Source organism: Ambystoma mexicanum, chromosome 12, assembly GCF_040938575.1.
Source record: "Ambystoma mexicanum isolate Mex_15411 chromosome 12, UKY_AmexF1_1, whole genome shotgun sequence".
NCBI lineage: Eukaryota > Metazoa > Chordata > Amphibia > Caudata > Ambystomatidae > Ambystoma > Ambystoma mexicanum.
This window is the reverse complement of record NC_090936.1, coordinates 1,234,225,631-1,234,252,099: the sequence shown is the minus strand read 5'-3', so window position 1 is coordinate 1,234,252,099 and position 26,469 is coordinate 1,234,225,631. Positions and strand designations below refer to the sequence as shown.

General features: G+C 43.9%; 1 protein-coding gene across 3 annotated transcripts in view; it reads right to left on the bottom strand.

Moving 5' to 3' along the window:
- The window catches only part of NT5DC3 (5'-nucleotidase domain containing 3), a 1,183,405-nt gene that overhangs the window by 840,438 nt on the left and 316,498 nt on the right, over positions 1 to 26,469 (bottom strand). For all 3 annotated transcript variants that reach the window (XM_069629921.1, XM_069629920.1, XM_069629922.1), the window contains exon 4: positions 8,574 to 8,629. In XM_069629921.1, coding sequence (XP_069486022.1) covers positions 8,574 to 8,629 — 56 coding nt within the window. The remainder of the gene's footprint in view (positions 1 to 8,573; positions 8,630 to 26,469) is intronic.

Below are 26,469 nucleotides of genomic sequence, written 5' to 3'. Positions count from 1 at the left end.
AGTGGATGAGAGCACGATGAAAAACAGGCCGCCGGAATCCCAGTACAGCCCAGAGCGGTTGTTTAATATTGAAAGCGAACCTGAATACCTCTCTTTTCCTTCGCAGATGTTGCTGTGGTGCTCCGGATGGAAGCGTGGCGTACCGCGATGGAATTCAGGTAAGACTGATGGAATTCGATGTTTTTGAAATGAAGCGCGCGTTTTAATATTGTTTTTCCCCTTTCCCGTTATTGCAAGTCGCAATGTTCGAACAGCAGCTGTGGTAGCGGTTCACCGGAAGTCCTTACGCTAGTACTCACAGGTGAGTGATGTTTCTTCCTCTCTCGGTTTCCACAGATTGCAGCCCAGTTGAGATGCTGAGTGCTGGATGGTGTTTTCTCAGGTAAAACAGAATAATCTTGTTCTTGCAGGATTACAGGAATATGCTGAAGACCAGGAGTTGGACACGGTGAGTGTCACGCTGCTGGTTGCAGAATAACACAAAACGTGTTCTGCAGTCAGGGTGTGGTTTATATAGCCCAGGTAAAGTAGTACCAGGGAAAGTAGTTCCAGGCCTGCCACACCCAAAATACTAGACCGCATGGCTTGCTTCTTAGAACCAGACTGTGTGGGTGCTTCCATGTTGGATTTAAAGGCCCATGTACATAAATGGGACCTATTTTGAACAGCACTTCCTTTCTACATAGGAGCCTGGTGCCAACAGCACCAGGACTGGCTCCAGGAGCCCTTTTGCAATGGTTTTAAGGCCCTCAGGGTTCTGGTGGGAGTCTGCTTGTGGCACAGTTTGTGCCCCCTCACAGTGGTCTTGACAGTTTAATGCACACTAAAATTGGTCCGAGCCCGGCTGAGGGAGTCTAATTGTGTAAAATGAAGGATCTGAGCCTCGGATGAATCACAAGAATTGAGTATGAATACGAGGAAAGGAACTTCCCTCTAAATCAAGAGACTGAAGTAAATAGATTTGGGTATAAAAGGCCCTGATGCAGGTTATGGAACTGTATCCTCGTGCCGAAGAAGCCAGAGTGTGTGCTTTGCTCGAGTGAACCACCTTGTCCCCTGCTGAAAACGGGGGGGGGGGGGGGCGATTCGGGAGGCCAACGGCCTGAACATCCTGACATATCATGTTGTGAACACCTTTCTTTTCCATGAACATTACCCCCACACTATTTAGTATTTAGCGGTAAGGATTGGCAATAGTTTTTTTAGTATAGGCCTTTTTACTTTCACAAGACCCCAATAGGACTGATTTATTATTATTTCATGGTCGTAGCTTGCTCCCATCTGTAGACTTAGGATTAGATAGGCGTTTGTTAGGCAGAAACCTGTGCAGTTCCCTTTGGGAACACTGCAAAAGATTTAGGACTGCAGGTGTTAGCAGTAAACCCACTTGGTAGCAGTCTGTACCACCCAGATTTACCTGGTAGCTGTGGCTGAGCAGTCAGACTTCCCTCAAGAAGAGTTAGGCAGTATGCAAAGTATACACAATAGGCACTCAGACACAATAGCACAAGCAAACACTGACCAGAGCTTTGGTATCAAAGTATATAAGTATTTACTTAAAAACACACTGTTTGAAACACTCCAGCACTCTTATTGTAAAACACTCTAAACACAGTTACTATTATGATATATACAACCCTTATTCCTTATCAGACAAGTCTTAGTTAACACCACTTATTTCCAGACAGAGGTGAGCGCTTAACTATAGATGGCACTCCAATAAGTTCATGAAAAAGGGATTGAGAAAGACAGAATATGTGAAGATACACCACTCTAAGATTTAGTAACACTTTTAGCAAGGCAGAAGAGCAAAAGTCACTGGTGAGCCAAAGTCCATAGGCTGGGCCCACTCTTAGAGAGATCAGAGCACAAATGCGCCCAAGATCACACAGTTACACTAGGCTTTGAACGTCTTGCAGAGAGTTCGAAAAGAGTTTAAAGATCACACAGTTACACTAGGCTTTGAACGTCTTGCAGAGAGTTCGAAAAGAGTTTAGAGAGGCTCAGAAAAGTTTAGCCAGGGTGTCCCAGGCAAACCCAGGTTCGAAAGCCGGGGGCTAAATCTACCCCGTACAGTCGGTGGCAAGGGAAGCCAGGCAGAATACAGTACCTTAAGTGGGAAGGATCCTCCAGCGGGTGCACTGCCAGGGAAGAAACCAGCCGCAGAGTTTTCCGGTTAAAGGTATTACCCTTTATTTCGCGGTTGTGGTAAAACGTGGTATTCCGGTTGCCGGGGTGCTTGGCACAGGCAAGGCGGCCACGAGATGCGTCGGGAAGACGAAAAGACGGTGAAACTGGTTATCCCCACCAATCAAAGGAAGAAGACTCTCCGGCGGGAGATCTCCTCTGTCGTTGGGAAAAGTGGTGAGACGGTTCAGCAGGGCTCCACCGGTGGTGTCGTCGTAGCAGGTTGGCTCAGCTTCTCCCTCGTTGGATTCTTAGGTCCTGTGGCGACTTCTGAAGTTCCAGTCCCCAAAGCCCTGCTTTTATGCAGCAAACCCCCATTCACTCAGCCTAGCTGTCACTCAAACATGCTAAGTGGTGAGACGGCCGGCTCACCACGAGTGCGACTTGAGTTGCCTAGGCAACTCAGTCCAGGGTGCCTAAATCCCCCTCCACCCCTCCTAAGTACCCCAGACAGAGTGGCACCACTTTGGAGGGCTTCTGTGGAGAAGCCCGCCAAAAAAGTGGAACAAAGGGCTCGACTTGGGTTGGAGTCACAGAAGAGAACACAAACGCCATTTTAGAACAGGGTTTTGGCAAAAAATACCAACCGGAGAATTAATAAATAAATAAACCGGCGGTATGTTCGAGGCCATCGTAATTAAATAAATAAAGATAGTAGCCTCGAACAATGGGAAAATCCCATAGAGAAATATTTGCGGTTGAATATAAAAAGTAGCATCCACTGCCACCAGCCAAAACTCGATCAGGTGGGACGGAGACGTGCCCCCTCGACTAACAGACCCTGGGGCAATCGAATTGCCCCATCCAGTACGTCCACAATATGATGATTTGTACTGGTTCTGTTCAGAATTCAAGACTAGTAAAGTCAATGGTGACTTTACATGCCCTGGGAGACAGTAGTCAGTCCCAGGGTATGGAGTCTATACTAAGGGTGCTGTGTAACACATATCACAAAAACACATGAAGCCCTATGGAGTAAATGACCCCATAGCTCATTAAACACATCTAGAGTCAAAGGAACACACTCAAATCATGTCCAAGAGTGAGGGTAAAAGAGTCTCACTCTTGGCAGGAGAAAAATATAAACCCCAAAAATCCAGCAAAGCTGCTGGGGGACTCACTAGGTTAGGAAATTCAGCCTAAACAGAGAATTCTCCCTAACAGCGTTCATCACACCATTGTTGAAGTTCAATAAAAACCCTTGAACTGTGGACACTTGTGTCTGTCTTACTGTTGATACCATGCCTTCCTTACACAGTTCCGTCACTGCTTTTGACACTCTTCTTCCTGAGGGCTACAAGATCCTCTCCAAGTCCAGGGCTCTCCTAACCGAAGTGGCCCTTGTCTTCCCTGAATGAATCTCTGCCTCTGTCACAGCCATTCAATCCTGCTCCTCATTTGAATGTCTTGTCTGCAAGCTTTGCATCTCTCCTACCATGTCGATCACTCACGATACCATCAACAAGACCCCTGGATCAATCTCTTCCTATTGGAGTGGGCTGACCTCACCTTTTCTCTCCTGACTCCTACCTCTAAGCTTTGTTTCCTCGGAAACTTCAACATTCATCTAGACTCTCTTGATGCAGCCTTACCCTTCTGCAACCTCCGATTCCTTCTCCCTCACCATTCTTCCCTCTGGCCCGACTCACTCAACCGGGCACCCTCTGGATGTGCTCAGCTGACCTCTAACCCTCTTAGTACACCTCTCTCTTGGTCTGATCATTCTCTCCTCTCCTCCATTTTGGGACACGCAGGCCCTGCCATAGGAATCAAAGGATTCCTAATAGAAGGTAAAATGGCCATTGTGGCCTCTTGGTTTCTATTGCCTGTTACCTTGTTTTCCAAAGTCCTGGGATGCCCCAACTCTGTCCCTTCCTCTTGAATGTCTGTTGGGTGGAAAAACCATATATTGGGTTGGGGCTACCTCCTGTCAGACTGACTGGAACCTTCCCAGAGGCTGTGTTGTGGGTATACCCTAGGGGTGGGATCTGTGTGAATTGAGTCTTAAATTGAACTCACATTCTCTGTTGTGGGTGTCTGGTTTGTGTGTGTGTGTGACACAATGAATGAGACAGCCCTGACTGAAACAGACATGAATGCAATGTAATGCGCTGAAAGGCTGGGTACTTGCCCTAATGCAAATTCTGTGTTATGGGTGTCTGGGTGGAGTGAATAGCCTGAATGCCTGCGAGCCTGATTGGCTGCCTGCCTGCATAAATGAATGCCCTTCTGCATGATTGGCTGACTGAGCCTGACTCAGCCAGAGTGAATGGGGAATAGATGTGTATATCTGGGGACCTCTCACATACCAATTTGTTGAGGTTGAAGCTTAGCAAGAAAAAGCTGCTCCTTGAAGCCCAGCTGGAGGAGAAGTCTGCTGATGCAATTTCTTCACTGTAATCCAAAAGCTGCTGTGTTCTTTCAAGGACTGATCCAGATAGGACCTGTGACAGAGACCTCTCCCCGAGCTACTAGGGACCATTGTGCAAACTGCTACTTTTCATCTGAAGTGCCCTGGAAGCCAGTCCTGAGTGCTGGCCGTCCGGAGAAGGGGTCTTTATGAAGCCTGAAGAGGAGTACCTGGACACCTCTAGTCAAAGAAGTCCATTGGTGTCACCCAGAATCTGGAGGTGAGTTTAGTGACCGCTGGAAGCGGTTGCTGTCTACTGCCCAGAAGAGGGGGTACCCTGGTATAGTGCTGCTGGACACCCATAGCTGCGAAAGTTCCAAACTGCCTAAGAACATTTCAAGGTACATCCTTGCCATCATCACTGACCACTTTTACCCACCAGAGAGATTCCAGAGTTTTAGAGTGCAGATGAAGGTCCGTCGGTGGGTTTCCCGTCACCAGAAGCGAACTAGGATGTCCCAAGGATCCAGACTTGTAGGTTCGAGTTCCATTCCAGTGGTTGAGTACAGGTTGCCAGAAGCCATGTAGAAATCCATGCTGCGGCTGCAGCACTGTAGAACCGAAAGTCGGGAAACTGAGATATTCCAAAACCAGACATCCAAAGTGACCCAAGCAGCCGTCGCCACCAGAAATCATTGAATGGTCCCCAAGTGTCTTACTCTGCCAAGCCTTTGAGGAGCCCACAGCAAGTTTCAGCTTCACAGGGCTTCTACAGTTGTAGAAATAGTCGACCATAGGAGAGCACTGCAAAGAGTAAAATTGCTGCACTTCAGAAAGACTTTGCTTACATGGACTCAGCATCCCAGTGGCTCCTTCTTCCAAGGTGCGGTGGGGGGCATCCTCGGAGGAAACCGTTGAGTGAAACAGAGAAACTCTGCCACTTTGCCTGCCAAGGCACCAAGTGTACTGTGACGAGGAAGAGCATCTTCTAGCCTCAGGAGTCGTTTCAGGGGTCCCAGATTCGTCTTGGATCCTATTCTCCTGTGACCTCTCAGGTACTTTGGGGTGGAAGAACCTTTTAAAGAAAGCAGAAGCTGATTGAACATTATTGGACTGGGCTGTAAAAGACAAGATAAAGGTACTCCCTGACTTTTTCCTTACAGGTTGCCCAGGCGCAACATGTATATCTAGTCTAAAGAAAGCATTCTGCCACTGTTCACAACTAACCTGCCTTTCTTCCCTATTCTATGCTGATAAACCTCACTTAAGAATACAAGTGCCTATTTAAAACTGTCTACAGTTAGTGCATCCATTACTGAATTTAGGTATTGTGGGGTACTGCATAGAGTGTGTATACTTGCCATTCTTTGAATAAGTATTTCCAATTACAAAGTGTTATTATATATATATATATTCCTGAATCTTAGGTTATACAAAGAGGTTGTGTTATTACCTAACAGTGTGTGGACATTCCTTTGTGGGGGCTTGGGGATTCACTGTACTTAAGAACCAGCCTGCATCACCTCCTGAAAGCTTAAGCCTGGCTGCTCGTCCGTTGCTACGAAATTGAGAGCCCTGGATAGGGTGTTCTGTGCCTTTATCCTACAATATTGAGGGCAGAAGTACAGATACCCCCCGCCAGTCTGTACACATGTATGATCAAGCATTGAATGACAGTCCTGTGGGTCATTTATGAGAACTAGGGGTGTACTGAAATTCGGCTTAGAGTAATTATTCGGCCGAATTCCGGCTGAAATTAACTATTCGGCATCCGGCCGAATAATTATTACTCGAAGCCGAATAGGTTCCCCTTTGCGTTTCAACTCTCCTCTGTTCCGATTTCCTCTGCCTTTGCTTTTTGTACATTGGCGGAAGAAGAACCCACTGCCAATGATGTTCCGAAAGACAATTTACTTTCAGTTAGCACTGGCAGCAGGCATGCTGTCGCGTACTGCAGGCGGGAACCCCAGAAGGTCCCAGCCCATCCAGTTATACCACAGGGAGCGAGCGAGCGTTCCGTCTGTGGCACTTTGGCTCTCGAAATTCAGCCGTGTCTGGGGTTAATGGCCACTTAAATAATGGTGTGTGCACCAGAGGCCCCCCCTTTAACTTCCGTACACCAACAAAACTCTTGGTACATCGAGGTAAGCACCAAACAGTCATGGGCATCTGAAAAACAAAGAAAACAGCTGATAGAAATCGCTGTACAGTACAAAGCGTGAGGAGTTCTGTGGATATTATTTCAACAATGGAATGTGTCGCTGGCTGCTTCCCCGTTTGGAAGCACTGCTTTGCGAGGAAAAGGCTTTCTGTGGCACAGATGAGGAGTGGGGGCAGGGAAGGTGTACCAGCGAGGAGGTGGGAAAGTTAAAGGGGGGCCGCCTGTCACATATTCAAATCATTTCCCAAACTGCATGACAATGTGTGCATGCTGGGGGCTCATGGGGTTGGGAGGGAGTAGCCTCTGAATTCTTGTCCAGACATACCAGGGGCGGGGCCTGCAGCTGTCTCCCAGGTTCTCTGATTTCACTGCCATTAACACTTCCATAGCAGCTGAGAGCAGCTATTATATTCCACGGAGGCACTCTCTGCAGCAGGGAGGGCCTCCAGCTGTACCCAGGGCTCGGGCATTTTGTTGAGGAGCCATCAAATGCCCCAACGCAAAGACTGCTAGAGAGGAGCTCTAATGGCTTAAGAAAGCACAGCAGTGATGTGCTCTCTAATCCTATCCCTGGAGGACGGCACACTGCAATTCTTTCTCTCTCCTTCTCTCTTTCTCTTTCTTCAGGGTCATCCCCTTCTAAAGCTTAGTTACAAGCTTAGCTAGAGCTATGATCCATTTACAAGCATGTCTTGTACTGAAGCCCTGTAAAACAAGCATTGGCAAAGCCAACAGTTTTGGCTTGTTAGGCATACCTTGACACAGTAGTAATCTACTATTCGGTAACTATTCGGCTCCGGCAGAATACTTTGGTCAACTATTCAGCATTCGGCCGAATAGTAAATTTACTATTTGGTACACCCCTAATGAGAACAAATATTACAATAACTTGTGGTATGAACTGGTGGATTCAATTACCAAAGCAAGCTTGAAATGCGCTCTCCTGACCGTGTTCTCCTCAAACATCCAGACGATTATTGGAGGATCTATAGTGCCTCGAAGCACTCTTCCATGAGCATTGTGGGGTATAATTTAACAACCACGCTTCCGATAACTACGATTACGGTCATTAAATCAATCATGAACCTACAGCAGGAGAAAGGTTATCGATATTCTGAATATACTTATGCATTTTAGCTTTGTACTTTGTGTATTGTATTTACAAACATGTTATGGAAATTGTGAACTTTTTTTGTTAACCAGATCCCAATCAAATAATTAAATAAATAACCCAATTATGCTCAAGTTGAGGTCTTTATAAACTGGAACAGAGCATGGACGTGTCCGCGTTTGCATAATTTGCATGTATACGCGCCGTGTCACAAGCGGAAATCTCTCTATATATAAAGCAGAAAATCTATTTGGTCAGACCCTTCACACATGAGATGTTTGGCCGAAATAGTCGCAACATCAAAAGCTCATTTTAAGCGCCTCGACGTGAGGAACAAAAGTCAATGTTTCTTATGGGACCTCGAAAACAACATTTCAAGGCCCTAGGATGCACCTACGATAGACAAATTTTGAGATATCTGCACCGCAATGCACTGCGCCAGTGTGAGGCGGCAGGTGGGGAGAGCGCACAGAAAGTCCAAGTATGCTGCAGCACGCAAGCTCTCACCTCCCCTTCAAGTCCGGCCCGGGGTATGTCAGCCAATCACACCCATCCATTCTCAGTGCACTTTACTTCAGAGTGCAAAGCACATCAAGCGATAAGCAACTCAGAACAGCAAGCCACAGGATCATTGATTTTCAACAATTGATGAGTGTTATGTCACTCTACAGAACCTGGGGAGAGTGTGGGTACTTTTTGCTAGTTCAGAATAAATCCAAAGGACTGGTTTCACAACCACAGGAATTGAAGAAAATGTGACCTACTTGTAAACCGTTCCCAGTTGAATGTAGTGAAAGGCGTCGATCTTCATCAGCAGCGCCTAAGGCAAAGCAACAAAACTGAATGAGTTTAATCAAAGACGTATGGCTTCATTCATGCATCTTGGTACACAGAATTTAAATGCAATTTCAAGATATTTCGCAGGTTCATTAGATAAAGGCTGAATGCCACATGCACCCAGCACATCAGTATTGCTTGCCTTCAGTAATCTTTAATGAGTAGTAAGTTGACTGACCACCCTTTGTTGTTAGAGGAGATGCCCGCCATGATCCCACAGGACAGGATTCAGAAGTTCACAATGTTCCACACACGGGTATGGATGGCAGAGGAAGACCTCCATTCCCCAGTCTGTCTGTCTGTCTCGGGCCTTTTTACCTACATTTCAGGGACTGTTTGGAAGGGAAGTCCATTCATATTTTTACTTGTGTCTATTCTCGATAGAGAGAAGAATTTGCAGCTGCTTCACTTACTCTGCAGTTGTATTCATTAACCTGGTGACAAACAATTTCATGGACTAAAGCTTGATGACATTTTTCATGCTTCAAGTCTTGTTATTATTAGGGTATTTACTGAGCGCTGTGACGTCATCATGAATGAGGCACAGACAACGAGATATAAGTTTAACGCACGAACCATTATGAACTAAAAGGAGGGTTGGGAAAATGCCTAACTTGCCGTACGCTAAGGTGGCATTTACCTATCTAAATGAAACTAATGATAGTCTGCGTCAGGAAGTCAAAAGCAAATGTCTGTCTGTGTCCAAATCGTATACTAGCCCTCACATCTAACTGAATCAACGTGTAGGGATGTCAGCATCTTTGAATTTGGTTACTTGTCACCAACGTATAAAGTTCTGCTCATTAATCTCAGTTCACATAGGTTTCTTCTATTCAATCAATCACAGTCTGGCTTTTCCCGAGGTGGATGTATTCGGTCTAGGCGCAGTCGTTTGACCACACAATCCACCCATTACAGGTCCTACAACCGACACCTTACGTGGTTCACAGTTCCTTGCCACGGTTTCAGCTTCACAATGAGGCTTGACTCAGCGTTCTATTCAACTGCCTTTGAAGCTTTATTATCACATATCTTATTAACATTCACTTTTCTGGTAGCTTCCACCGCCACAATCAACAGAGGCTTCCCAGTACACTCTTCTGCTAGGAAGCGTGTTGCTGTTATAGTGCGGTTATAGTTCAGCTTGCACAATCCACCATAAGCTTCCAAGTACACTCTCCTGCTAGGAAACTTATTCTCTTGCACACTGGTTTTACTGCTATTTTAATTCTCTGGCTTAATTATCCTTGCCTCTGGGCATTGCTTGATTATTGAACTCTTGACAATGTTCGCTCACTTGACTCTTAGTAAGGCTGGCTTATTTGATTCTTGGCAATGCTTGCTTTCCACTCAGTTTTTCCTTATATTCAATTCAGATATTCAAAGCCAAACGTCGCTGGCCTCATAATTGGGCTGAAGAGCCCGCTTATATCATCTATTTAGGGCAGCCCACTGCCCGCTGCAGCCCCTGCGGCAATGGACCAGAGGCAAAGGATGGCGTCTGCAGAGATAACTCCAGACCGTGTTGGCCCGTGTTAGCCTGTGGCGCCAGATGCCGTTAACCAGCAGAAACTGACAAGGTAGGTACGGTCTGAACAGGGGCTACCAGCAATAACTGCTCCCCATTAAACTGTCCAACCAATCTAAATTATCCTATTTTCAAATTGTTGGGTCTGACTGTATTTACATACTGTCCCTTAGCCATGCACTGCACCTAGACAGACTGTTAATCCAGCCATATAGTGCATCTAGATTGATTGTACTCTTAGCCATATACGCCATCTAGATAGATTGTGCTAATAGCCATATCCTGCATCTAGATAGACTGTGTTAAGCCAGCCGTATATTACATATAGATCGACTGTGCTAAACCAGACATTTTGTATTGAGACTGTTAAATCAGCCATATATTTCTCTAGGCACATTGTGCTCCCTAGCCATATATTGTACCTAGATAACCCACTTCGCATTCGGCCTGACTGTGCCAGATAGCCCAATTTCACACTTGGCCTAAATGTGAAGATTAGCACGCGTCACATCTAGACAGAACTGTGAAGATGAGCCTGTGTCACATCTAGACAGAATTGTAATATTAACTCTGCGTCATTTCTAGACCGAACTGTCGTCATTTCTAGACCGAACCGTTAAGGTCAGCTTTCATCACATCGAGAAAGGACTGTGAAAATTAGCATTGCGTGACATCTAGACAGAATTATGAAGATTAGCTTTCATCACAACTAGACAGAATTATAATACTAGCTTGTGTCACATGTAGACGGAACAGAGAAGGTCAGCTTCTAATCTAGGGGTCCACCCTTTAACTGCCTATTTTATTGTAGGGTGACACCTAGGACTCTTTTCACGCTAAACAGGAATCCCAAATCTAGGTGCGTTTCTCCCTTATCAGCTTATTGGATAGGACGGCGATACCTAGACCGTCAGACTATACTGAATCTCAAAGCTAGGTTTCTACACTCATACCTTTATACCGCTTTACAGGAATCTCAAATCAAGGCATAGCCTCCCCTGTGTGCCACCTTGAAACCCAAGCCTTCCCACTGTCCTGGTTCACCCAGCTAACTGCTGGAAACAACTACCTACAGTTAAATACAAACCTGTCCTGCAACTCAGGAAACCCAGTCATACCTACTGAGCTACTCTGCAACAATTAGTACACGGACACCGCCCTAGTTAGACTCTCCACCCACGGAAGGAAGCAGACCAGGACCGTAATCCCCTGTTTGCCCTACCACCCAGAACCCTGAGCCAGCCACTGTCGGAAGGAACGAGGCCAGGACCGTAATCCCCCACTAACCCTACCACCCGGAACCCTAAACCAGCCACCGACAGAAGGAAGAAGGCCAGGACCGTAATCCACCGTCTGCCCTACCACTCAGAACCCAGAGCTAACTGCTTGCAACACAGAACAACCCAAACCCGGAACCCCTGCAACACCCGCAACTCATCCTTATGCAGACACATCTGCCAACCCACATCCGCAGCCTCTATTTTCACCACCACCTACGAATCATAACCAACGTATAAGACAGAAGGTCACAGACCTCACTCCGCTATCACAGCGTAGGAGGATAAGAATCAACACCATCCAAAGCATAGATGGTCAATATTCACCAGCACTTCCTGATCGTAATCAATGGATAAGACAGAAGAGGATAAGAATCAACACTAATCAAAGCATACAAGGTCCTACAGGCGGGCTACAGCCCCGATAACCCAAATTCAAAACAATAAAATCACAAAGAACCCAAAGATGCCCCGACAGAGCTGGACGCCGCCAAAGAGAAACAGAATAAGAAACAATCAAAGCAGATACACGCCCTCTACCAGCAGAAATGGCCATAAATACAGATCTCACCCCAAAAACACTGCAGCAAACAAACACCACAAGAAAAGGAAAATCCTGATATGACACCCCTACCTTCCAACAGCTCATTACCCGGCACCACAACACCAACTGCATGTCCAGGCACGCCAAGAACTCAGTAGAACTCCAAAAAAAGAAGAAGAGAAGACCAAAGAAGAGAAAGGAACAAAACCAACGCCCTCACCCTGTATATCAAAACACAAGGGAAGTGGCAGCAACCGCATCAAAACACAGAAGATGAAGAATCAGAAGAAATAATCAACCCAAGAATCAATCTAACAGATCGCTTCAACGATGAAGTCGACTACAAGGGCCAACGGCCAATTTGTGACATCACAGAAGAACAACAGAACAACCTAAAGACAAAAAAATAAACAAACCCAACTACGTTAAAAAGATCCACTGCAACCTAATCAATGCTAGATCAATGTCCAAACATGCCACAGAGATCCTAGACCTCCTGAAGCCATCACCAACCTAGCCATCGAGCAAGAACACCTGATAATCCTAGGAGACCTCAACATCTTGTTTGATGAAGAATCAGCTAACTCACAAAAATCACTAGCCAAACAACTGAAGACAATGAAACTACATGAGCTAGTCAAAGGAGCAACCCACGTGGGGTGACATACGCTACACGCAAACCAATCACCACAATGCCACCACTACAGATCCTCTGGAGCGACCATCTCATCATCCCCTTCAGAATCACGCTACCCACGACAACAGACCAACAACCTGACAAACTGCTGACTATCATAAAAAGGAACTGAGAGCCACCAAACACAGCAATTTAGCAGAACAGAAATCAACCAACCTCCAACATCGACCCTAGACGAAGCGGATGTCACTAGCAAAACAGAACTACTTCATAACTGGATTGCGGAACAAATCAACAAAATCTCCAAGGAAAAACCGTTCACCCCATCATGCAAAAGCGCTACAGCAAAATGGTTTACCCCACTACTCAACGCCATGAAAAGAATGAACAGAAAACCTGAACATGTGTGCCCATGCCTTTACGAAACCCAGTTTGAAATGGTGAAAGAATTTTATGTTTTATAATGAAGACGTTTAGATCTTTTAATATTAATGCAGCAAAGATCTTTGCAGAAATATCAATTAACGCTATAGGTCTAAAATTATTGGGATCATTCAATGGACCCTTTTTATGTAGGGGGATTATAATCACCGTTAGCCACTTCTCGGGCACCTTCTTCGATTTAAATACGCATTCTAGCCTCCTTAATATCATTTTTGCCCATAAGATCGGGTCATCCTTTATGACACACGGTGGGATGCCATCGATCCAGCAGCTTTAGAGGGCTTTAGCTCCGCTATTGTTGACATAATATCATTCAATTCCCAAGGACATTTAGAGGGAAGGAACGTAGCCAAGTCTAGAGTCAGTATCTCCTTAAATTTCGGTGGTAAGGCATACTTGGTCTTATAAATTGTGCTCCAGACTTCCCCACTTACTGCCGAGCATAAATCCGGCTTACCCTTTAAAAGAGGATCTTTCAATGTTGCCCAAATTTCCCTGGAGTTTTTCCCGATTAAGTTCCAAATCATTTTTTGATTGGTTTCGATGAATATACCAATTTTCAACTGTTTTACATCATTTCTATAGCTTGTAATGATTTTTTTTTTCTGATTTACATAACCCACTGTGTCATTAGATACCTTTATCAATTTACGAATTTCGTTGTTTTTTTGTTTCTTCCTCAATGCAATTCCTGCGCTATAACTGCTCTTACAAGCAGGCTGTTTGACTATTGAGTGTTCCTTTACCAAAGTATCAAGATGACCACATATCATGGCCTCATTCTTTCTTTCCCATGCAATGACCTTACAACTGTTCGTCGTTTCAATATTTATTTTTACAATGTCTCTGTTAACCAGGTAATTTAGCTGCCTGTATAGGCGAGCATCCCACCTGAAGGAGATAGCTTTCCGATCTGTCTCCATCAAGGACAATGCAGGCCTAGTTTCATACAGCGGTAAGTTGCAATCTAAAAGACATTCCAATATGCAGTGATCACCTAGATGTGGCTGTATGATGTTACAATTTGTTGTAACTCCTATTAGCGCATCCGAAATTGCCAGATAATCTATAGTTGATCTTTACGTACCACGAGACCACGTATATACATGCTCACTTTGTACAAAGGGTACAACATACAATTCCCATTCGTTCAAGAAGTTCCTCCATATTTGCCCCCTTTCAAATGCCAATGTTTCGTAGATATTTGTCACTATATCAGCTTTTGCCGTTTTGGAATTAAGATTTGAATTAAAGTCGCCACCTATGATGATTTGTGCATTTGGAACGTTGATTGCAACTTGTAGAAGTACAGAGTTCACTTTTTCAATAAACACATCTATTGTTGTGGTCGCTGGGTTCCAATACAGTGCAATAACCCATATAATCAACTGAAAGAGCACTTGAGCATTCAATGACACTTCCACAACTAAAATGTCTGAAGAAGAGCAGAATTGCAACAACTTAGTATAATATAAATGTCTCACAAGGATAGCAAGACCACCAGATAGACGGCCCTGTATACCTTTTACCGCACTTGAAGAAAAGGTTACATACCCTTCCAACTAAATATCTTGGGTTGCCATAGTTTCCTGCAGTATAATTATAGCTGGTAGCTGTGCAAGTGAAATATTCTGAAACCATTGCTCCAGATTGTTGAAACCACAGCAATTCCAAGAATGTATAACCACTGTGTTGTGTTATTGCTTTTCTTTAGCTGGCATGTCACCTATTAGAGTTTTCATAAGAGGTTCAAGCCATGCCAGACTTGTAGCAATTTGTGTGACAGATTCAGATTGTATTCTGATCTTCTCATGTAGGGTTGCAAACTGGTTATCGTGATCTTCAATGAGATTGTTGTTATATGGTGCTGAGGGCTGATACTCTACAAAAAGTGTACATAGATAACTCATACCCAAGCAATTTAAAGTCTTTTGAATGTTTCCATATTAGGGCAGCAATGATAGTGTTTTGGTATTTGTATACCATTCGACCATTCGATACATACGGTAAGCGAATCCAATCAATGTCGTTAGATACTAAGTTGCGCAAAGCTGGTATTTGATGGAATACTTTCATCAAAGATGCTCGATTTAGGTTGGGTTTATCTACTTTCGTTGGATCCAACGTCCAACCCATTACCAGTTTCATTTCGGGCCCCAGTGTATTATAGTAAGACCATTTATCCACACACTATCCATCAGTAAATACAGCGGGAGGTGTAGACTGCGATTTCTGAAGTGCATCAGGGCCTCCCTGCATAACTTGTGAGTGGATAGGATTTTGTTCCTGAGAATTTACAACTTCATTCATATCCTGACTTATTTGGTTCTGGACACCGCTAATTACTAAGGTGTTCACAGCAGAGCGACTAGAACTGATGTCTTCTACAGTCTGAGGTTTTTGGACTAAGGATGTAATTTTTTTATCGATTTTTTCAAAAAAACGCTGTAACTGCGTTTGTATGAGAATAGGTGACGAAATCGCATTGTCATCAATTATATTTACATCATGGCTATTTGATGGATCATCTGAGCCATTTTCATTTGTATTAACGCCTGAGCTTGAGGGAACAATGTTTGTCGGCACAGTATCATTTATACCCAATACAGCTTGACTTTCGATATTAAGTTGCATAATATCTATGTTGTTGTCATCCTTAGAAGCGCACATTGTTATTTTTTTGCTTGTTGTTGCTTTTTTACTTGCTGTTTTTCTGTTATCGTAGACTTTTTGTTTTTTACTTTATTATTGCCAGCCCTATCGGACCCTGCTAACGTCAAAGGATTTTGCAGGGAGGCATTTTTTTGTCTTTTCAATGCTTTCGCATGCATTTTTTTTAGCTTTGCGAGACATAAAGAATGTGCTCTGATTTCCACTTCCTACCTCAGCCAAGTTGTCAATACATTCCTGTTCCCTCTCGCTAGGACCCGAATTTAGATCAATCAGATCTATAAGCACAGAGGGACTATCAGGAGCGTACCTTGAAGGAGATAACTTTTGGGCTTCATTTGAATTGAGTACGTCAGCCATCCTTTCTTCTGAAATTAGATTTGCGGCTAGCACTATCTTTTCTAGAATCAATATTCTTTCATGTTGTAATTTGGCTATCTCCTCATACAGTGGAATCTGATTCAATATCACGGTCTTAGCCCCACTAGTTAAATTTGTTTCAATAGGAAATGTTTTTTCTACATTCTCAGTTTGAGAAGCTACAAATTTTACATTGCGCATCTTTTCCTCTTTTATTCCAGTTACTATTGCTTCTAACTTTTCAGTATGATGACATTTCTCACACAAGTGTTTCTCAGCCCAAAACGTGTGACATTTTTCTTGAGCCATCAAAAAGCCTTCAATCTTGCATATTCTCGATTTGATTTCTGACGTTGCTAGACTCAGAGCACCAATCGCCCCATGAGTAAATTCGTGCCCCTTATCCAGCAAGTTCAGGATTCTAGTCAAGACTGGAAGATTCTGTAATTCCTGGGGATTTAGATCCACAAGAGTGTCTTCTAGTGGATATAACAGAAATGATGAGGTAGGATGATGCAGTTTTTCAGAACTTTGCTTCGATGGTATGGGGTCAATGCCCAAGACCGGTGAGTGAGGATCTATTGTGTCGAATGGATTAAATTGGATTTCATGTGTAGGTGAGCTAGCGGAATGTTTTAAATCCCTAGCCCCCCACCCCTTTGCATTTTTCCTCGTTTCTTTTAGTTGGTTCAAATTTTCAGCTATCGCTGCATGAAAATGAACTTGCTCCCTGATGCCCCTTGACTCTGCAGCAGGTGTTGAGGGGCCATTTGATAAACGTGTTCTGCTGTGGAGTTCTGCTAGGACTACTGGGGCAACTAGTGAAATATCTATAATTGGGATATTACAATCGTCGCCTACCGCTTCTTGTATTGAGCTATCAGTAATGGGTACATTGTGTATCGGGTTTGATGGATAGATTATGCTTTCTTTCCCTTCCCTGTGAATTTGGGCCACAATGTCGACCTCATTTACATTTTCTAGTATTTTGACTTTTTTTAACCCAGGTGGTATAGGATCAATCCCATTTGTATCCGCTAAAGGTTTCAATTGCGAGCTAGCACTCCGGTTCTCAGTTATACCTTTTCCTTTTTTCCTAATTTGGTTAACCTTTTCATGAGTGGACTCTTCATCTGGCATATTCCCCTCAGACAACATTGAGGGTGATCTATTTAGGCATCTCTTCCCATTTCGCAATTTTTTTGCCATGATGCACGTAAGGGCACAACCAAACCCACGCAATCAACACAATACTTAAAATACTTAAAACCTAGAATACTTCTCAGTGTATACTGCGAGACCCCCTAAACACACTCCAGTGCACCCCGCGCCACGCACAGCGAACAGCACTTGTCCGGTACTTGGTGCGCGGCGCGGGTGCGCCAGTCTGCTACAATTTGAATGCAGAACAACGTGACTCGTCATGGAGGGCGTGGCCACCACAGTAGGAAGTGCCTTCAACACAAAGAGAAAGGCGGAGTTAAATGCCTGTGGTTGTAGATTGACAATGTCGTGTGCACAACTATGACGTATTGATTTACACACACGCTGTTTGAAAGGCGTTTGAAAGGCACACAAGTTGAAAGGTACACAAGCTCTATTGAGGCAACACAATGCTGGCACAAAACGGCGCTAGATAGGAACAGTCACCTTTCAGGTCAGGCACGCTGGTGTAACCAGCCAAGACTTCCTCCTTGCGAAGCCTGCTCGCTGCAGCAAAGTCCGCTGCCGCACGGCAGTAAAGAAGTAAGACGGCTGCAATAATCCACAAGATGTAAAACGAGGGGCGCAGCGGCAGCAAACAGTACTTGTCCGGTACTTGGTAATCCCACTACATAAAAAGGGTCCATTGAATGATCCCAATAATTTTAGACCTATAGCGTTAACTGATATTTCTGCAAAGATCTTTGCTGCATTAATATTAAAAGATCTAAACGCCTTCATTATAAAACATAAAATTCTTTCACAATTTCAAACTGGGTTTCGTAAAGGCATGGGCACACAGTTGAATGCAACTTTGTTGGCCCACTGAAATCGACTAGGAAGAAAGCACATGGTCCGATCTATATGGCCCTAGTCGATATATCGGGGGCATTTGATTCTGTAATTAGACAATTACTATAGAAGATCTTTCATCCTTTGCCAATCGCAGCTCATCTGATAGCAATGATCATAATGTTACATTCTGATACAAATTACAGGATTAAGATCGACAAGGAAGGATCTTAACACCTCCTATTCCAACCTATGTAGGTGTAAAGCAAGGCTGTAATCTCGCAGCCACACTGTTTAATTTGTATTTATCTGAGATAGCCACAATTTGGTCTTCGTGTAAAGCATTTTCGATCAAATTAGGGGACCTCAATTTGGATTGGTTGGCATTCGAGGATTACTTGATTATGTTTGACCCAACACCCTTTGGGCTACAAAACAAATTAGAATATCTTGCAGAATTCTGCGAAAATCGCAATCTCCAATTGAACCCAAAAAAATCTCATTTTGGTGTTTACAAACAAGCGAAAGATTGTAAGATATGAATGGAAAATAAAGGGACTGCCGATCCCTCGGGCATTGGGTATGATCTATTTGGGGTATAATCTGAACAACTCTGATTCGATCAATAAATGGCAAGTAGAAATTTCAATTAAAGTTATGCCACTAATTGCACAAATGAAACTGATTTACTCAAGAATTTGCAACTTTTCTATGATTCCCTTGATGGACTTTTACAAGCTCAAAGTAGAGGCAATTATTATATATGGGTTAGACTTGTGCTACTTGGAAATTGGTCCCATGCTAAATAGAATCCAAGGGAAAATATGGAAGAAAGTCTTACATTTGCCTATGTCACTCCCAAACTCACTTATTATACATGAACTAGGACTGACATCCTTGGCTACTAAATATCTGTGGCATAAGCTTGCCTCCCATGCAAAAATGTTAGACCCATTGTCAAACTCCCTTTATGAAGATCTTGGAAACATGTTAAAAAAGGGTGTTCCAACATCTGTAGCTGAGGCAGGAAAAAAGTATGATGAAAAGCTAGCATTATTAGCTATGGAAAGGGAAGATCTAACAAAACGTCCTCAAGTTGTAAAGGTCAAACTAATACAATATGATTGGGCAGTGAACTCAGACAAAATTGGGTCTTATGCCTTATATAAAGAGTATGCAAAATTTCGACACAAACAGTCACCCATGTGCCCTGGTCACAAGCTTCGCTCTCTTTATATGAGGTTTAAATTCAACCTCTTTCCAACATCAGAGCGTACTGAGAAATGGACTAACTGTGTATCTTTAGAAGATGAAGGCTGCAGATTTTGCAAAAATCGTCAAAAAGAAACATCTTGTTATACATTGTGTTTACTTTACAAAAGTACGGCAAACTAACCTGTCGAAATATTACAACGAAATATCATCTTATCAATGTGAAATGCTTTGGATACAATGTATGTGGGGCTACAGAATGCCTTTGATTATAGACTTAGTGCAATTGTTATATGTCATCGAAAAGAACCTAAAGTGTAGGGAATTTCGCTTAGATAGATCTGTTAATGAGCTTTTAAATACATCAGCTGATGAGGTGGCAGTGCACTCATTATATGCCTGAAAATGTTACAAGTATTTATATACTGATGAGAAATCATTGATTTTAATTTTTTGTATATGGCATATTCAAATGGAGGTGGTGATAATGTGTGGGTATGTATAAGTTACGTTTAGCATAGTATTTAAATGCGAATAAGGTTTTGCGTAAAGAACCGTTATGTGAACTCATCTGGTATTGTGAAATTGGATTTTATGGTATAATGATGTTTTAATAAGATAAGAACGTGATAAAGTAAAATTCTAATTGTTGTAAAGATCAATTTGTATCGAAAAACAACAATTAAAAAAATAAAAAGAAGGAAAAAAAAAGAAAAAAAAACCTGAACTAGAACAGAGGAAAAATAACGATCTGGAAAAGAAATTACAACTCCAACGACAAATCCAATCATACAAAAAGGAATTTCATAAGGCCAAAAAGAAATATAAAATAACGGAATCACCAAAGCCACCAACACCCAAAAATAACTATTTAAAATCATAAATGAAATGAGAAGCCCATCTGGCTGCAAATACACACTAATACCCTGCATGAAACTATGCAATTTAAAAAACAAAATTTCCACCATACAACAGATCATACAAAGCAGACCAAGCAACTACAACATGCAACCCATCCAACCAACCGAGGATCGCCAGAACAAACTCCAAAGATTTCCCCCAAATATCAGAGGAGACATTGGTCAAGCTGGTAAGCAATGGCAACAAATCAGGCTCCCCCGTGGATCTGTGCCCCGTAGACATAAATAAGTCAATCCTCATACAAGGAACACCCATGAAATACTACAGAAACCTCTTCAACCAATCACTTTCAACAGAGAAAGTACAACGTTCATTCAAATCGGCATACATCAAACCGCTCCTCAAAGACACAGCAGGAAACATGTAAGACCTCGCCAACTACAGACCCATCTCCAACATCCCCTACCCAGCGGAAATACTCGAAACATACGTCTATAGAATAACACAAGAATTCATAGAAGAACACCAACTGTTGGACCAAGCACAAGTAGGCTTCAGACTGATGAGATGAACTGAAACAGCGCTGCTTTCAATCTAGGCGATCTTAAGGCTAACACAGATGCTGACAATAACACAGCTCTAATACTCCTGGATCTCTCTGCAGCATTTGACATTCAACCATGAAATCCTCATCAGAAGATTGGAAGAAATAGGAATCATCGACCTAGCCCTATTGTGGATTAAATCCTTCTTAACAAACAGAACAGAAACCGAATGGATCAAGATTTTCAAATCCAATACAAGGGAATCCACCTGTGGAGTACCACAAGGGTCATCCTTCTCCCCACTGCTCTTCAACATATTCCTGGAGCCTCTAATCAAGCGCATTAAAAAACGCACCCTAATTTGCTACAATGAAGCTGAGGACACATTGTCTACAAAATACAAGACACAGAGGAAGGAAACACAACCCTGGAAGAATGTCCTCAAGAACTCTACAGCTGGATTAACACTAACAGCCTCAAACTCAACCCGGACAAAACAGAAATCATGATCATATCCAAAAACAGGGAAAACAATCACTTCATCCCATGGCTGGCGTAACTGGGAACGGCACTGACTCCTTCAACGACAGTAAAGAACTTGTGAGTCTTAAGGGACAACGAACTAACACAGGAGCCAAAGGTAAACACTATAATCAAGAAATGTTTCTTCCTCCTACATGCAGTAAAAAGGGTGTTACCATTCCTCTATTTGACCCACAAAACACTAACCTACATCGCACTCATGTCTAAAGTAGACTATGCCTACAGCCTATACCTAGGAATGCCGGAACGACTGTTAAAAAAACTCCAGCGCATCCAAAACACTGCAGCAAGACTGCTGCTCAAACTAAACTACTGCAAAGAGAACACATTACTCCAGCGCTGAAACTGCTGCACTGGCAACCAATAAAACAGCGAATGAAGTTCAAAACGACGTGCATAACACACAGGGCAATCCACGGCCAAGGAGGAGAATTTCTAAAGGAGAAATTAACTGTCTACCATCCGACAAGACCACTCAGATCAAGCAACGACGCTCACTTAGATCCAAAAACATACAATAAAAGAAAATTCGGAGGATCATCATTCTCTCCAGCAAAATCATGAAATCACCTACCAAAAAACATTTGCAACACAAAAGATCATCCGGAATTCAGAAAAAGACTGGCTCTTTGCTCCGGAAACGGGAAGAAACGACTAGGAAGCATACCCATCAGGAAACAAGATTTCAAGGGAGAAAACCACAACCCCTTAATCAATTCCTCACTGAAGCATAAGACAGAGGAGACACCTGACCGCCCGTGCCCCACGACTGTAACCCACAGAAGAAACCTAGGGACGTAAGATCCCCGAACGGGATCGGCAGGGAGGGGAAAATGTCCTCTAACCTAAACATCACTGACCCAAGCTGGGGGAGCAAAGAAATGCAAAGACAAAGGGGTAAGAGAAGGAGAGAGACAGAATAAATAAATAAACACTAACCCAACTCTCTACTTTCCTCACACAACTCTCATACAGGAAACCAGACAACCACCTTTCTGCACAGTAATCCACACGCACTTCACAACTTGCAACAACGGACTAACAAAACAACCCAGCACATGGGAGTTCGCACAGACCCGTAAACCCTGCTTAAGCTCAGTGAACGGTGCAAACCGAACTGAAGCTGTCAACACATCACAACTCCCACTTTTGTATTCCCAACTATACTCTACTAAACCTCCACTACCCCCATTTCTTCAAACTCTACTTTTCAAACCCGCCAACGTGCCTGGAGAGGACTTTGGTGGTGGTGGCGGCGGTGCGCGGTACAAATACCTTTAACATTAACAAAACCACCCATCCACCGTGTCCGGGGCCACCATTTCACCCAGGTGGACTCACCGACTTTCTTACAATCGGATTTCCCCTCTCTGCGTCTTTCCGAAGCCTCGTCTCCATTCACGGTCTTCTTGCGCTGGTTCCCTCCGGCGTTCAGCGTCCTCCACGGCTTCCTAGCAGCTTACTGCAGAGCTCTGGTCAGCTGCAGTCAGTGGCCCTGCACCGGCATCCGTCCGGGAGCCTCTCCAACACTCCTGGTACCTCTGCTCTGTGCTGCCCTGCTTTGCCCGCTCTGCCTCAGACTGCCATGGATACCCTCTTGCTCGTTGCACCGGATTGCACTCCATATACCTCCCAGCGTCTCAAGAAGGTGGCTGCTTGCCGCCACAGCTTCTGCCCTGGAACTAGCCTCCACGCTCGCTGTGCTTCTCCCGATACCTCTCAGATGAGCCTATTTTAAAGTTCCCAGCTTCATGATAATGAGCCCAAAAACTAGACCGCTCCCGTCTCTTCTTCCAGTCTTTCCTGTTTCAATGGTGGCCATCTCGTCTCAGTACCTAAGTGGTGTGTTTTGGGATAAGGTAATTTGGGAAATAGGGAAGGGATTAATATCCTACACAGACCTGGGGAATATTAGGCTAACTGGAAATGGAGGATACCATGTCTCACCCAAGGGTGCCCCATCCCCACTCTCCAAGTCTCCTCCACCTAGGTGATCCTCCCTTGCATATCCACCCCCAGGGTCAGGATCCGAAAGAGACAGCCTTTCCCTGGCCACCTGGGTGGAGGATATATTGGGGAAAGAAGTGAGGATGCTCTCAGATACCTCACATAGCGTACCTAGCATCAGTAAGCAACAGAGTGCTTTAAAATCATAGGGGGAAGTACGCAGTGAGAGAAGCAGAGAAAAAAGGAGTGCAGAGGTAACAGCGGAGAATGGGCAATTGGCAAACATGGAGGGGAGAAAGTAGGGAGCAGATCACAGTCTCAGTTAGGGTGGGGAGTGCAGGGTGTGTGAACCTATGTGTTGAGGAGGAGCCATTCCTTGAAGAGGATGGTCTTGAGTTCTTTCCTGAACTGTAGAAGTGATGGGGAAAGTCTGATGTTGACGGGGAGGAGTTTTCAGAGTCTTGGAGTGTAGACAGAGAAGGCCGGTCTTCTGGTTCTTTCCTTCCTGAAGTGTCATAATTTGAGACTGCACATGTCCTTACTTCTGGTGGATCGCAGGCCTCCGGAGATGCTGAGTTTCTGAGTGAGATAGCTTAGGGACTTCAGGATGACAGCCTTGTATACTATGCAACAGGATTTGAAGATGATACAGGCTTGAAGTGGGAGCCAGTGAAGTTCCATGAGGGTTGGGGGGATGTGGTCAAATTAGCAGAGTCCTTTAATTAGTCTTACTGCAGAATGCAGAACACATTTCAGGGGTGCCAGGGTAGTCGCCGGAAGGCCTTCCAAAAGGGCATTGCCACCATCCAGGTGGGGGAGGACCAAGGCTTGGACAGCGGATCTGAAGTTGTTTTCTGTGACGAAGGGCATGATGCAGGAGAAATAGTTAGGGCCAGGACATTTGTGTTTTCCTTGCTATGTGCTGTTTGAATGTGAGATGTCTGTCGATGTTTAACACAAGGGACTTGGCAAAAGAGGCCATCTGGAGTGTGAATCCCTCGAGGTTCATAGAGAGCCAGGTCTGGATGTCACAGTGTTCAGCGTTGTTTTTTAGCAGTAGGCAGTGCGCCAGATAAGATTTTGAGGTGGGAGTATTTTACTCCCTGTTTTTAAACTTTGAGAGTAAACGTGATTTTAAGAGAGTAAAAATGACTTTTCTCTTTTGCAAGAGAGTAAAATGTATGTGACATCCAGTGACGCATGCACAAACTGTATGGAAATCCTTAGCGTACCGCATCTTTCTGCATTATGACAGAATACACCTTTTATTATTTCTCTAAGGTCTGGCCATTTGATCTCTCCTGTATATATTTAAATGTTGAAATCACAAAAACCTAGCCGGCTTCAGAGAAATACATTCTGTTTCCGGAGTGGCTTGCAATTACATCCATGTAGATAAAAATCAAAAGAAGCCTTCTGGTTTCTATCAAGAACCTGACCTTTGCACTGCCCTGTGCTCTAAACCTGTGTGTAAATGTACGCAGGAAAATAAAAAAGCTGTTGTATTTGCAAGATTTTCATGCGTAAAAAGGCCTGGTACGCACCTTATCTGGAGGCCTGGCAGTAGGAATTCAGTCTTGGAGGGGTTGAGCCTCAGGTAAGCACTGGACATCCAGGACTGGATCAAGTTGAGGCAGGCCTTGAGCCTGTGGATGTCTTCGATGGAGGATAGTGTAAAGGGTCAGGAATGAAACTCGGACACAGTGGATTCATGTTTTTGGGCCATAGACTTTTTTAAACAAAATGGGTTTGGGAAAACGCATTTCTGTCCCTGCTCTAAGAGATATTTTCCCTACCAAAACAAAACTAATGGGTCGGTCCTTTGTCAGAATGTCCAAAACAACAAGTCCTGTGTCCAAAGAACCAATTCTAACCCTCACATTCTAAAATCAACTCTAAAGTGAAAGGGGAAGGTCTTTGGCCTTGGAAAGGGTATAAATGTTCTCTAGAAGAAATGTTTAACTCCAACACAAACGTTCCAAGTAAAGATAGCTCAAAGCTCCAGAGGGTAATTCTCTTCCCCTGGATTACTCTTTACTTAATAGCAGTTCTCGGAATTCCTTTATATAGGAGTATACAAAGTACTGCCTGGTGTACTCTCCTGAGTATACAGCAAAGAAAGAAATTCCAATTACAAGCAATACATGCTAATGGCTCCCATCCCAGGCCTTGCTGATTAATATGGTAGAACAAATGCATCATATAATACACACACGTTTTTTAAAAATATAAAATTCATATAGAAAAACATAGGTTACAGAACATGTAACACCACATAAAACCCACTACACATAAAAACATATTGCACAATTGTCCTATACATAGAAATACATTTATGATAATGCAGAATCATTCATCTAAACCACAAGTAGGCCTGAAAACATTTCTACACTAGACACAAATGACAATGCATTACTTACCGTAAAAGCATTTCTGATGGTTGTATCTGCTTAGATTCACATGCTGTGCATAGGTCCGACATCCAGTGGTCACTGCGGAGTATTGCATTTTGTTTTTCGTAGTCGAAAAGGGGACGTCGACAAGGTGTGTCTGTAACACTATCCCTATAGTGAGGTGCGTTGTACCCACAATCCCTCACGCGTCGAGGTCCCTCTGTTTGTATTATTTCTGCCCTGAGGGAGCCTTCTTTATGTGAGTGAGTACAGAAAAGAGAGAGATGTAGAAAGATGTCTATGTTCCTTCCATCCGAGCGGGGAGGAAGGGTGGGCGCATGTGAATCTAAGCAGATACAACCATCAGAAATGCTTTTACGGTAAGTAAGGAACAAGTTACTTACCTGTAACTGTTGTTCTCCAGCATGGGTCTGGCATGGATTCACATGCTCATGAATATTCCCCGTTGTCAGGCTGGGAATCCTCGGTAAAGAAAAAACCAGTATCAGTTTCGTTTCTGATCTGTCTTTCGTAGTAGCAACCAATCACTGATCTCTGCGTCATACTGACCACAGCCAATGACTGCCCTCTACCTAAGCCCCGCCTCTGGCAGCCATCTTCAGATTTGGTAGCACGTGAAGTGGCAGTATGTCCAAGTGAAGAGCCGCAGAGGGGTAGGCGGGAGGGTTCGCATGTGAATCCATGCCAGACCCATGCTGGAGAACAACAGTTACAGGTAAGTAACTTGTTCCTTCTCCAGCATGGGGTCTGGCATGGATTCACATGCTCATGAATAAAGAATACATGGCAGTACACACATGCACAACCACGGGAGGTGGCTGTCAGGTTTCCTTCTCTTATTCAAGT